A 14,624-nucleotide genomic window follows, 5' to 3' on the forward strand; every position below is an offset into this window, starting at 1 on the left:
ATTAATAAAGCTTATCCTATCTCCTTCAATTATTAAAAAAAATATATACACAGTCCTCACCATATGGATTTGGACGTCTTGGGTCGATAAATGAGACCCCCAGAGGTGCCTGTCCTCCATTGCAGATGCAATCTCCTCCTCCTCCTCCAGTCTGGTGTTGCTCCTTAGCTAGTCCAAGTATGTGTTCTCTGACCTTCCCCTTCTGCTGACACCGTGCTGTGGTTGCCAGATGATTAGTTCACTAAAGCTGTTGTTTTTAGTTAGTCTATGGAATACATTTCATTTCCCAGTATTTCATGTACCCTAACCGTCCACCAGAAGGAAGCACTATTTAACGTTTTAGTGTGAATCCCACTAAAGTGTAAAGCTCTAAATCAAAACATCACTTTGGACCTTGGTTAAATAAGAAGTAGTGACACAACACAAACATAATGGAAAGTAGTAAAATATTTATTTCAAGAAAATAACATAATACTATTGTGTTACATTTTTTACATATTTATTTATTTATTTATTTATTTATTCGTTTCCTCCTTACAGTAATCAACATGCAAAATAGATAGGCTACAGAATACAGAATGAAATAAAGATAGAAAATGAAAAAACATGTTCTTATAAGTTAAAACGAACAATGGTGACCCTGGCCCGTGACCCCACTCTCAGGAGTTGGGATATGCAAGAAACACATTTCCATTACACATTTGTAGAAGAAACACCCACAGGTGACAAATATAAGCACCCCCCAAATTATTATTATTATTATGCCTTTCCCTAACCTTAACCCAAACATTAACCCCAGTCAAATTATACCTACATTTAAACTTAACCCTCGTTCCTAAACCTAAACTCAATTAATTTTACCGCTATGAATAAATTAAGTTTTTCTTCTGCCGGTCTAATAGCCACTACCTATTTTTATACATTGGGACGAACTTCAGCATAGTTTTTAATGACCCCTGAAAAGCGAATGACTTTGACCTCTTTGGTTTTTGCCTTCAAGTCCTGCCACAGGTATTCTGGAGACAACACCTTGCTGGGCTTGTTGTCGAGCAGGTACCTGTTGAGGTGGCTCTCCTCCTGCCAGGCAGCCTCGATGGAATTCCCCGCATCCTCCTCAAACCGTTTCCGACATACCTTTGTTAGTGTGTACACATCCTCCACGAACCCTCCGAACATAGCCCCGCCATAGTAGTAGTCTCCCTCATCCATCCGGATGTAGGCAGTCGAGGCTGGACGCCGTTCGTACGGGAAGCTGTCACGCGTCTCCTCATAATAGCCTGGGTGTATAACAGCAACCAGCCTTCCAAGAGACTCGGACCCCCAGCGAGCGTGGAACTTGCTGTCCACGTCCAGACAGAAGATGTAGTCGGCCTCCCGTCTGATCTGACGTTCGATGGTGGTCTGGATGATCTCCATCCTCCGGGCTGATATCTCCTGCCAGCGGTTTGAACCCGGGACCTGGATCACACTCAAATGTCTCCCCTGAGCCAGGTTCACTGAAGGAACATCGTGGGGACGATCAGTGAAAACGTAGTAGTGCACGTTGAAGCCGACCATGAAGTGCTTCTCTGCTGTCTCCAGAAAATCTTGGAGAAACCTGACGTATCTGTCAGTATTTAAAGGCATACATATCATAAGGATTAATAAGTGCCTTGCTTAAGGACACAACAGCAGTAGGTCGCAACTGAGATTTTGATGTCAGCACACCTCTAACTGATGGGGTGGCAGGTAGCCTAGAGGTTAAGATTGTTGGGCCAGTAACCGAAAGGTCACTGGTTCAAATCCCTGAACCAAGCCAAGGTGGAAACATCTGCTGTTCTGTCCTTGAGCAGAGGGGTTGGGTTAAATGTGTAAGACATTTCGGTTGAATGCATTCAGTTGTGCAATTGACTAGGTATCCCCTTAACTGCATCATCATTCTCATAGGATAATATACCACTTTCTGACCAGTATACAGTCTAGATAATACATAAATTAGAACAATTATTTACGTGTTCCAAGGCATGAATGATGACAGCGTCATTACATTTTATTACCTGCCATGTTACATCAGGTACTTATGTCCTTATAGTTGCATTGTTGAAAAAGTATATATAGTTCAAATTCCCTTTTGTATATTTGTCAAAAGTTGTACTCACTTTCCAACGGCAAACACAGTGGTTGCTATGGTGAGGTTCATGGGCTTGTAGATGTTGTCGATTAGCACAGGGTCAAAGGTGCCTTCCCAGACAATGGGTGCCAACCATGGGGTCACTGACACCACATCAGTACGTCTACAGAAACAGAACAAGGTCCTGCCTGACTGTGTAGTACTGACCAGAGCCATGTTATGATCTCAATACTTCACTATGGTACTGGCCATTAAAGAACCTTAAAACAAGGTGTGGTGTATTAGGCTACACCTCCCCACACTGATGTATCAGACACTTACACTACGTCAGCTAATATGACTTTAACATTAGAATAAAATGGCTACTTACCCATCCAAGATACTGGGCTGCTTGTACAATAGCCTGGGAGAACAAAATGTACTTGTTTAAATGTGTTTATTGTAATGAAGAGATGGGCTGAGGTTGGTGGTATTAGATAGACCCAGTTGCGAACTGTGATTCAGGGCAAAGCCCCACCTGTTCTGAGCCCCACATTTTTAGCAACAAAAAAAAACTTTGTGGGGTTTGCCTGTTTTGCATGTTATTTTGGCATTAATACGTGTAACACATATCAGTTTGCAAACAGTGTAAAAAAAGAAATAATTCATTGAGTTAATAAAGTCTCCATACAAACATGGTCTCTTTTTTGTTTTCTTGAATAAGGCAGTTCCAAAATGCAGGTGTTTCAGCCTAGCTCAGTGCTTTCTGTGGTGGTGGGACAGCGGAAAATACGGAGCGTAGAGGTTTGGAATGTTCACTAGTTGCGCCGTGATTGGCAGAGGAAATTAATTAATTACATGCTATGCTTTTTAAATTAGACATACTATGCTGTTTTTTACTTAGAGAATTGTCCATTGATTGATGCTAGTGTTTTTTTTTTACTAATAGAAACTTGTCTTGTGCGACCGCAGTATGTAACCTCCTGTGTTTATAATCCGCAGGAATTTAGCTATATGGGAAGTACAGGGAGGAACAGAGGATGGTGGTGATATTCGCAATCTTGATCTACACAGACAAGTTAAATTACTTTTTGCATCTCTGTTCCCAGGGCCTGTTTCTGCACATCTGCTAACTGTCACAAAGATGAAAGGATGCACTTTCTATAAAAGGAGAGAGACAGTTCTGTTTGTTGAGCATTTTCAACCATGAACCATTTGCTTGGTTGTTAATTGCTTCATTTTTTGCAAATCTTCTAATAAAAAGTTATTTTGAAGAACACAGTTTCTCTCCTTTTGCTTAGAATTACCATGACATCTGTCACTCATGGAGACACTACGTCACTGCAAAATCTAAGGGTAGAGCTCGAAAATTCAAGCCCCTTTGGTGCTGCCATAGAGTTACATTAGAAGTGCCCATCCAAGAAGGCTCGAGGTCTTTGGCCACAAATAAAATGACGTCAAATCACTTTATATCTATAGTAGCTTTGATAATTTAAAAACCTTAGCTAGCAGTCATCATCATTAATCAAGTCGACAATCTGTCCAATCCTTTTTAATCCTTGTCATATGAAGAGAATTAAGGAAGATAAATTATAGATAAAACGTATCGGTGCTCATTGGCCATGAACATTAGACAACAAGTTGTAATTCGCAAATTCAACAATTAGTGGTTTAGAAGTAATCAGTGGCTAACTGCAAGTATTGCAAAGCAATCACTAGCCTGCTATACAGTGGAGTGGGGGTGTGGTCCTAATTCTCGGTTTAAGAGTTTATTTTCCTAGTTTAAAATCATTAACATTCAACATTGGCCATACTATTAATCCAGCATGATGTCTGCTGCGCTCAAAACAATGGTTAACTCAGAACTGGGAAATCTGACTTCAGTGAGTTCAAGACAACTAGGAACTCAGGAAAAAGTAGCTCATACGGGGAAAATACGTTTTCAACGGTCATTCAACTCGGATAGTAAATCGGATTAGTCGGGCCTCTTTCTGGAGCTAAGACCTGAAGATCACTGACGTCCTCATGATTCAACCTTGTTTTTTCCGAGTTCCCAGTTGTCTTGAAGGCAACATAAATCCAGAGAATGCCAGACTTTGATGACAAGGTTTGATGACAAAATTTGAAGCCTGTACACGTGGAGGAGTACACCAGATCAGTCACTGGCTTCCGTCTTCTCCTTCAACGGATTGGAGCATTAAGGTCAGGAATTGGACCGCAAGGGAGAACTCTTGGAAGGCAGCATGGTCTCCCATTTTGATTGGAGACGTGTTCAGGATGTTATTTTAGTTCATTCTGGACTAGCTGGCGTGGCTCACCATATCTCGCTTTCAGGGACTGGAAAGCGGCAGTGTATGGTGTTGCAGAGTGCATAAAGGATTTGGCCAGCTTGTATGCACTGGGAAACCGCAAGTGATCCATCAGTACTTGGTATTTGTAGCGTTCTGACAGATGGCTGTGAATACCCAGTAGGCTCTCCAATGCCATTTCCAAAAGGACAAAATCACTCTCCTTTCCACTCTCAAAGTATGGCAGTTTTGGTCTGGGAATTCCATAGGCCGAGGCTACTAGCAGTTTCATGATGTTGGCTTCCTCTTCTGGTTGCGTGAAGGATAAACCCGGGACTGCTGATGAGCTCACTGTGGCCTCACTGTGCCTGTCCCCTACTGTCCCAGACCCTCCATTTGTGGCAGCCTGAATTGAGTGAAAGCTCTCCCACCTGATGGTTGATGACTGGCCTGGCCCAGGCCCTGGATGAGAGGAACGATTTGCCGTTGTTGGTAATTGGCGGAAAGACGAAGGAGTGGTGCTTTGTCTAGATGAAGGAGGAATGCTAACTTGTGTCACTGGCATAGAGGGCGTTGGCGGGGTGGCCTGTTCCCCGTGCTACCATGGCCACTTCCAAAGGGGTATCCACCGGTCAAACTCTCACTCTGTCTAGAGGGCCTCGACAATTTCCCACTACTTACTGCCTCGGGAAGCTAGTTGACCTATGCTGTGGGAGTTACCTCTTCCATGGGTTCTTCCTGTAGACCACGTTCCCGTTCCAAATCCCTTTCCAATCCTTGGCTCGGACAGGATGGTTGATGGCTGAAACGGACAGTTGATCCATCGCCGCTTTGAGCCCAGGTGGGCTTGCCCTTTGGTGGAGGATACTCCACCACATAATCCTTAAGATAACCAGGTTCTTGTCTGCTCGTTTGTTGCTTGGTTCTCCTGGTGCTGCTGGTGGTTGAGGATGAAGCCTTCTTTGGTGCTTTAGGATTAGCTCCTGGATCTTTTATTTGTTCCAAAGACTTTTCCACTTATCTTTAACCTCAGCTGCTCTTTCCTCCTCTCTCCTTCCAGGAGACAATTATTCCTTCTCCTCCATTTCCTTTTCACCCGTCTTTGGTTCAGTCATCATCTGGCTCAAAGGACGATTGAAATATTATTGGAATCTGTGTAGGTAGCTGGACAGGTAGGGTGACTGACAATAGTGAAGGTGAACAGGTGGTCACGGGTCAGGTGACAGAGGAATGGATGAGACTGAGGCAGGAATTCCTTTAACTACAAAGTGGTATATTTACTGGGTAGTTTATCTGTGCTGCATAACAAAGGAAACAGAAGAACATGTATACAATCAAATTCAAAACAGAAAGTCAAATCATAACAATCATTCTCATTATTAACAGAATGAGGTAATTCAGCAATAAGGTTCCATAGGAATTCAATATGAAGCAGAATGGAGTCATTTAGGATCATAACCATGAGAATGCAAATAAATCGATCAGTTATCATTTATTCAATCTATAATCTCCATCAATTTGATATGAGAATTGATCAATTCAGCAAATAATAACTACGTTTCATCTTTCATCCTCCCAGGTTTGTCTTCATATGTACATGTAATTTCATTACATTTTAACCATATACAAATGGAATAATTGGCCTGTGATGATCTGTAGGGCCGTGATCATTGTCCATCGGCATAACACAATAGGTTTGAAGTGTTCGCTCCAAGCCGCGCTCCCCGGTAATAACTATAAACAATAACTGATGGCCCGCTCTCCCGATTGCAATAGATGGTTCAGATGAAAGGTAACAGATTCAGTGGATTTACGTTGATTCGTGGACGCACAGAATGTCTGGATTAGACGGAGTTGAGGAAGAGAAAGCAGCGCGGTTGCATGGTGGCGATTTCCTCCTATTAATGAGTTGAGATCTGTCAGACATTTCCACCTGACCTAATTAAAGCGCCCCTGCACAAATGGCCATGAATTAAAGGACGATTCCACCAACTCCATGGGCCTTTCTACAGAACATATATACTGAACAAAAATATACTATATATAAATAATTGTCACTTGGAAGATTTCATGGCAGAGGTGAGGAAGGTGTTCGATTCTCCGGTATCCAGAAGAGAGGTGGCACGAAAACTACTTGAATTATGTCAAGACTCCCGTAGTGTGGCAGACTACGCAGTAGATTTTCGCACGTTGGCCGCCAAGAGTGCCTGAATCCGGAGTCCCTATTCGATACCTTCCTTCACGGACTATCAGAGGTAATAAAAGACGAGCTAGCAGCTCGGGAGTTACCGCTGGACCTCGATTCCCTCATCGTCCTTACTATTGGATTGATGGGCATCTACGGGAACGCAGGAGTGAGAAGTGGTCTGGTCTTGGTCACACTTGGTAATCCACTGAAGTCCCCGAAGGCTGTATTTCCGAGAAGACCCGAAGCCACCCGAGTTCCCTCGAGAGTCAACGGCGAAGGAACCTATGCAACTGGGCAGAGCTAGATTATCGCCTAGGGAACGTTCACGTAGGCTAAGCTCCAACAGTTGTCTGTATTGTGGTGCTGCAGGGCATTTCATAGCTACCTGCCCAGTAAAGAGACCTGAATCATTAGTAGGTACAAGTACACTGGTGAGCCAGACTGGGAACCCTCTAATTCCCATCACCCGTACTCCTTTTTTCTTATCCTGCTGTGGGGAGACCAGCCTAAGTCTCTTCAGGTGCTCATTGACTTTGGTGCAGATGAGAGTTTCATGGAAGCTACCCTGGTATCGGAACTAGGTATCACCACTCAACTCCTCTCCGTTCCCATGGATGCCAGGGCACTGGACGGCTGCTCCATTGGAAGAGTCACGCACAGCACAGTTCCCATTCATCTGCAGGTATCTGGTAATCACAGTGAGTCATTACAGCTTCTCCTCATTGTCTCCCCACATCCCTGTTGTTTTGGGATTGTCTTGGCTCCAGAAGCACAACCCCAATATTGACTGGACCACGGGTTCAATCCTGGGTTGGAGCCCGTTCTGCCATTCACACTGCCTGAAGGCGGCGCAGCCTTCCCCGGAACGTCTGCCTCCAGGGTTAAGAACGGCCTCGGATTTCTCTGCCGTTCCCGCAGAGTACAATAACCTCCAGGAGGTTTTCAGCAAGGCTCATGCTACCTCCCTTCCTCCACATCATCCTTACGATTAGCAATTGACCTCCAGTCGGGCACCACACCACCTCGAGGCCGGCTATATTCCCTGTCTGGCCCTGAGACCAAGACAATGGAGGAGTACATTGAGGACTCTTTGGCTGTTGGGACCATTCGTCCTTCTGCCTCTCCTGCTGGCACAGGGTTCTTCTTTGTGGGGAAGAAGGACAAGAGCCTGCATCCATGTATTGATTACTGGGGCCTCAATGACATCACGATCAAGAATCGGTACCCGCTACCACTCCTCTCCTCGGCTTTCGAACCTCTCCAGGGGGCTACCATCTTTTTCAAACCGGACCTTCGGAATGCCTACCACCTTGTTCAGAGACGCAAAGGAGACGAGTGGAAGACAGCTTTCAACACTGGCAGTGGTCATGCCGTTTGGACTCACCAACACTCCCGCTGTCTTCCAGGCCCTGGTCAACGATGGGCTCTGGGACATGTTGAATCATTTTGTATTTGTCTACCTTGATGACATCCTGGTTCTCTCTCGTTCTTCCCAAGAACACATTCTCCATGTTCGACAAGTCCTTCAGCACCTCCTGGAGAATCACTTGTTTGTAAAAGCTAAGAAGTGCAAGTTCCACCACTCCACTATCTCCTTTCTGGGATACGTCATTGCTGAAGGGAATGTCCAGATGGATCCAGAAAAGGTGAGAGCGGTGGTGAATTGGCAGCAAACCACGTCCAGGGTGCAGCTACAACGGTTTCTGTGGTTTGCTAATTTCTACCGCCGTTTCATTCGGGGCTACAGCACTCTGGCGGCTCCCCTCTCTGCACTCATCTCCCCCAAGGTACCGTTCACATGGTCCCCAGCAGCAGACAGGGCTTTTATGGATCTGAAGCTCTGATTCACTACTGCCCCCATCCTCATCCATCCGGACCCGACCCGTTAGTTTGTGGTTGAGGTTGACGCTTCCAACGTGGGAGTAGGGGCCGTCCTCTCCCAGCGATCCATCCAGGACCAAAAGCTTCATCCCTGTGCCTTCATGTCCCATCGTCTCAACTCTGCGGAAAGGAACTATGACTTTGGGAACTGTGAACTCCTGGTGGTTAAGATGGCTCTGGAGGAGTGGAGGCACTGGCTGGAAGAGGCGGAACATCCATTTTTGGTGTGGACTGACCACAATTATTTTAGAATACCTCCGCACTGCTAAATGCCTTAACTCATGGCAAGCCCATTGGGCCCTGTTATTCACCAGGTTCAATTTTATAGGCCTAAGATCTGTGTATCCACTATTTTCATTGGCCTATGCTATTGGTTGCATTTAAGTTAATGTTTAATTCGCTTTGTTAGTCTCAGTGTGTAAACGACAAAGTAGCTTATCATTTTGATCATTTGGGTGATATAAAAATGTATAATTTTAATGTCTCCAGTTATGGAAAATAATGTAGAATTCCAGGAAATTATTTTAGAAAAGGCCCTCTTGGACCCACACACCCCTCATCTTATGAAACTCTGAATGCCCTGGCAGCCAAATCTGTCAGGGAAACTACTATGATAGAATATTCTGATATTTCTGCCTGACTGTGGCGCTCTTTACCCGAATTGTTAGGATTTTCTTGTGATCACAACAAAACAAATTATTTTGCTCAAATAGAGAGATAACACAATTTAATTTTCTTTGAAAAGATGGGCCTGGCTGAGAATATAACATTCAGTTTTCTGCCTGAGTGTGGTGCTGTTTACCACAATTTGATGGATTTTCTTGTGACAGAAATCCTAACATCCTAATTTTAAAATGACCATACTACCTTTAAATGTACCAAGTACCATGACTTGTTGGGGGAATTTCTCAGTTTATCTCAACTAACCTGCTGCCCTTCTGGTCCTCATCAATTGTAATTTGTCTGTTGGAAACAGCAAAACCTTAAAATAACGTTCCCCTTAATACAATCCAAGCCTCAAACCAAACCCTGTTAGTAAGAATCAGACAATACTGTGATTTTCATTTCACATTATAGCAACATTAGGCTGTAATAGATTAACAGAACTTGATCTTACCTGTTGAGTCTTTCAGAGAAGAAGCTGAAGTAGACATACCTTTGGGGAAGCAGGAGAGAATCAGTTCAAGTCTGTCATGAAAACATTTGTCTTTTTACACTAACAAAATGTGTCGCCGGCACTGCCGTACTTAGACATCAGATTTTCAACTTTTATTTAAAACGTAATTTATACCCTTATGCAAGTACATCACGCAAGACGAAATTAGCTTCGCAAAATGGCAACACTGCATAGTTCCGTAGAGTTACACATTAACGGGCCGCATACATTTGCGTATCTTATTGTATTGCGTAGGGTGTAAATTAGACTTTATACTATCCTTACATTACCTTGGAGGTGGTGTGGCCAAAGCCACATTCATGCTGCGTATGTTTGTTCAGCTATTAACATACTGATAATCTCATAGTATGTAGTAGTACTGTATATACTAGTGGGCAAGATATTTAAAGTATACAGGAACTTTTCAATTAAACCATATTGCACACAATGTTGCACACGTGAAAAATGCAACGATTCACAATTGTGCAAACATGTTTAAAGGGTCATTTTGTTGTTGTTGCTAAAACAACAAAAATGCTGTACTGATATTGACTGCATGTAGCTTCAGAGAGCCATTGTCTTTATTCAATACCACTCAGAGAGGGGTATGTGGTGTAGAAGTTTCCCAAGATACCTAGTTATTATATTGAATAGTTTGATTAAATCTTGAAGTTCAATGACTGTTTAGTTAGTGCTTCCCTCAACCCTGCAACAGAACCGGTTGGTTAAATCATTGTGTAACCTTAGTTTTCCTTTTTGACCAGGCTGAAAAGAAAGCCTCAGTCATTCAGTTTGCATTGACTATTGTGGAGGAGGGAAAACATTGTGGCGTTCATACATGTGTGGGAATTCCCTATTTTTCCACTTAACCCAAACTAAGAACCTGATTGTACCTGTTCTTGTTTAAACATGAATGGCTGGAGTAGTACGGCATTATGCTTTTTGGCAGTAGTTAGCACTGTTTGGGACTCACAGTGGCAAAATATTGAACGGTGACTGACATTTAACTGTGTGTTGGCCATGTATATCCTCTGGGTAAGAGGGAGGTTTGCCATGTGGCTGTGGTTTAAGTTTGTAAATTACTAAGTTTGAGATGTATTTTTTTAATGGAATCTTGAGAATTTAAATGTCTGTTTAGTGTTTCCCTCGAACTAGGTCACATTTAGACACCTTTCTAATTATTAAATGTATTACTTAGACAGGGTCTAAGGGGATTCCATAGCGACAGCATGCGAGATAAGTCATGACCTAATGACTGTACCTGCTAAATACTGGATTTAATAGTTTCTTGTTCATTGTTCGGCGATGCAAACAAAAAACCCACATGATTTCACATGTGGAAAATGACACGATTTCACATGTAATATGTCCACATGATTTACACATGTGAAATTTTATGTGATATCATGTTAAACTATGTGGTTTTGGAACACCGCATATGGTATTTCACGTGATCACATAGCATTTCACATGTGGATTCAAATGTTCACAAAAAGTCGATAGAATGTCCCCTGAACATCACGAAATAGCCGCAGTGTTTTCCACTTACATATTTCACATACATGAATACCTTGTGTATGTTTATTTATACATTCATTATTATTCAACTTGTCCCCATCTGGAATTTGAACTCACAACCTCTTAGTTCACGGCATTCCGATCTTCCTGCTATGCCACCATGTCTGTGTCAATTACTGATTTAATCTAGATCTCAGATGTGGAATTGCATTTTCACATGTCAAAAACGTTCAAATATTGTCACGTGTAGTTTCATTGTATCACATGTTGCATCCCCATGTCACATTTATGTGTAGTTATATGTTATCACATGTTGCTTTTACATGTTGTCAAAAGTTATCACATTAACTTGAACACATGTCAAAATAATTTGGTTTTTCCCACAAAGATCCAATCGGAACCGTCTACAGATTTATGGATGTATCTTCGGACGTGGGACATCTACTGCTAGCAGGTACAGTCATTGGACTGTCTTACATTTGTCTTACATATCTATCTTACATTTACACTTATCTTGCATGCTGTCGCTATTGAATCCCCTTAGAACCCGTCTTATTTATTTTGGTAGGGGGGTAGATCATTTAAAATTGCAGATAGATTGTAGCTTCCATCAATATAATTGTCTGCATCATTTCCATTCCTCCATATATGTTTTTGTATATATATGTATATCTTCTCTAGGGTCGGCGGGACGAAATCGTCCCACCTACGTAACAGCCAGTGGAATCCTGTGGCGCGTTATTCAAATACCTTAGAAATGCTATTACTTCAATTTCTCAAACATATGACTATTTTACACCATTTTAAAGACAAGACTCTCGTTAATCTAACCACACTGTCCGATTTCAAAAAGGCTTTACAACGAAAGCAAAACATTAGATTATGTCAGCAGAGTACCCAGCCAGAAATAATCAGACACCCATTTTTCAAGCTAGCATATAATGTCACAAAAACCCAGAAGACAGCTAAATGCAGCACTAACCTTTGATGATCTTCATCAGATGACACACCTAGGACATTATGTTATACAATACATGCATGTGTTGTTCAATCAAGTTCATATTTATATCAAAAACCAGCTTTTTACATTAGCATGTGACGTTCAGAACTAGCATACCCCCGCAAACTTCCGGTGAATTTACTAAAAATGTACTAAATTACTCACGATAAACGTTCACAAAAAGCATAACAATTATTTTAAGAATTATAGATACAGAACTCCTCTATGCACTCGATATGTCCGATTTTAAAATAGCTTTTCGGTGAAAGCACATTTTGCAATATTCTCAGTAGATAGCCCGGCATCACAGGGCTAGCTATTTAGACACCCAGCAAGTTTAGCACTCACCAAAGTCAGATTTACTATAAGAAAAATGTTATTACCTTTGGTGTTCTTCGTCAGAATGCACTCCCAGGACTTCTACTTCAATAACAAATGTTGGTTTGGTTCAAAATAATACATAGTTATGTTCAAATATCCTCTGTTTTGTTCGTTCGTTCAAGACACTATCCGAATGGTAAAGAAGGGTGACGAGCACGGCGCATTTCGTGACCAAAAATTTCTAAATATTCCATTACCGTACTTCAAAGCATGTCAACCGCTGTTTAAAATCAATTTTTATGCCATTTTTCTCGTAAAAAAGCGATAATATTCCGACCGGGAATCTGCGTTTAGGTAAAAAGACGAAAGATAATAAAGCACGGGGTCGACTCGTGCACGCGCCTAAGCCCATTGTCCTCTGATCGGCCACTTGCCAAACGCGCAAATGTGTTTTCAGCCTGGGGCTGCCTCGATATCATTCTGCTTTTTCCCGGGCTCTGAGAGCCTATGGGAGCCGTAGGAAGTGTCACGTTACAGCAAAGATCCTCAGTCTTCAATAAACAGAGACAAGAAGAACAAGATCTTGTCAGAGAGGGCACTTCCTGTAAGGAATCTTCTTAGGTTTTTGCCTGCCATATGAGTTCTGTTATACTCACAGACACCATTCAAACAGTTTTAGAAACTTTAGGGTGTTTTCTATCCAAAGCCAATAATTATATGCATATTCTAGTTACTGGGCAGGAGTAGTAACCAGATTAAATCGGATACGTTTTTTATCCGGCCGTGTCAATACTGCCCCCTACCCCCAACAGGTTAAATATATATACTGCTCAAAAAAATAAAGGGAACACTTAAACAACACATCCTAGATCCGAATGAAAGAAATATTAAATACTTTTTTCTTTACATAGTTGAATGTGCTGATAACAAAATCACACCAAAATAATCAATGGAAATCCAATTTATCAACCCATGGAGGTCTGGATTTGGAGTCACACTCAAAATTAAAGTGGAAAACCACACTACAGGCTGATCCAACTTTGATGTAATGTCCTTAAAACAAGTCAAAATGAGGCTCATTAGTGTGTGTGGCCTCCACGTGCCTGTATGACCTCCCTACAACGTCTGGGCATGCTCCTGATGAGGTGGTGGATGGTCTCCTGAGGGATCTCCTCCCAGACCTGGACTAAAGCATCCGCCAACTCCTGGACAGTCTGTGGTGCAACGTGGCGTTGGTGGATGGAGCGAGACATGATGTCCCAGATGTGCTCAATTGGATTCAGGTCTGGGGAACGGGCGGGCCAGTCCATAGCATCAATGCAGGAACTGCTGACACACTCCAGCCACATGAGGTCTAGCATTGTCTTGCATTAGGAGGAACCCAGGGCCAACCGCACCAGCATATGGTCTCACAAGGGGTCTGAGGATCTCATCTCGGTACCAAATGGCAGTCAGGCTACCTCTGGCGAGCACATGGAGGGCTGTGCGGCCCCCCAAAGAAATGCCACCCCACACCATGACTGACCCACCGCCAAACCGGTCATGCTGGAGGATGTTGCAGGCAGCATAACGTTCTCCACGGCGTCTCCAGACTCTGTCACATCTGTCACGTGCTCAGTGTGAACCTGCTTTCATCTGTGAAGAGCACAGGGCGCCAGTGGCGAATTTGCCAAACTTGGTGTTCTCTGGCAAATGCAAAACATCCTGCACGGTGTTGGGCTGTAAGCACAACCCCCACCTGTGGACGTTGGGCCCTCATACCACCCTCATGGAGTCTGTTTCTGACCGTTTGAGCAGACACATGCACATTTGTGGCCTGCTGGAGGTCATTTTGCAGGGCTCTGGCAGTGCTTCTCCTGCTCCTCCTTGCACAAAGGCGGAGGTAGCGGTCCTGCTGCTGGGTTGTTGCCCTCCTACGGCCTCCTCCACGTCTCCTGATGTACTGGCCTGTCTCCTGGTAGCGCCTCCATGCTCTGGACACTACGCTGACAGACACAGCAAACCTTCTTGCCACAGCTCGCATTGATGTGCCATCCTGGATGAGCTGCACTACCTGAGCCACTTGTGTGGGTTGTAGACTCCGTCTCATGCTACCACCAGAGTGAAAGCACCGCCAGCATTCAAAAGTGACCAAAACATCAGCCAGGAAGCATTGGAACTGAGAAGTGGTCTGTGGTCCCCAC

The 14,624-nt window shown here is 43.3% G+C and overlaps 1 protein-coding gene across 4 annotated transcripts in view; it reads right to left on the bottom strand.

The window, feature by feature from the left end:
* Positions 1-429: 429 nt before the first annotated feature.
* Positions 430-14,624, bottom strand: part of gbgt1 (Globoside alpha-1,3-N-acetylgalactosaminyltransferase 1) — a 70,228-nt gene continuing 56,033 nt past the window's right edge. For 2 of the 4 annotated variants that reach the window (NM_001139786.1, XM_082971177.1), the window contains exons 2-6: positions 9,564-9,602; positions 9,374-9,409; positions 2,481-2,513; positions 2,139-2,273; positions 430-1,606 (exon numbers count right to left, since the gene is read on the bottom strand). In NM_001139786.1, the coding sequence (NP_001133258.1) occupies positions 916-1,606; positions 2,139-2,273; positions 2,481-2,513; positions 9,374-9,409; positions 9,564-9,602 (934 nt within the window). In that variant the 3' untranslated portion in view covers positions 430-915. The remainder of the gene's footprint in view (positions 1,607-2,138; positions 2,274-2,480; positions 2,514-9,373; positions 9,410-9,563; positions 9,603-14,624) is intronic. The other 2 variants (XM_082971180.1, XM_082971188.1) reach the window with 1 other exon arrangement.

The sequence above is a fragment of the Salmo salar genome, chromosome 03 (genome assembly GCF_965601325.2).
Source record: "Salmo salar chromosome 03, fSalSal1, whole genome shotgun sequence".
In the NCBI taxonomy this organism is placed as follows: Eukaryota; Metazoa; Chordata; class Actinopteri; order Salmoniformes; family Salmonidae; genus Salmo; species Salmo salar.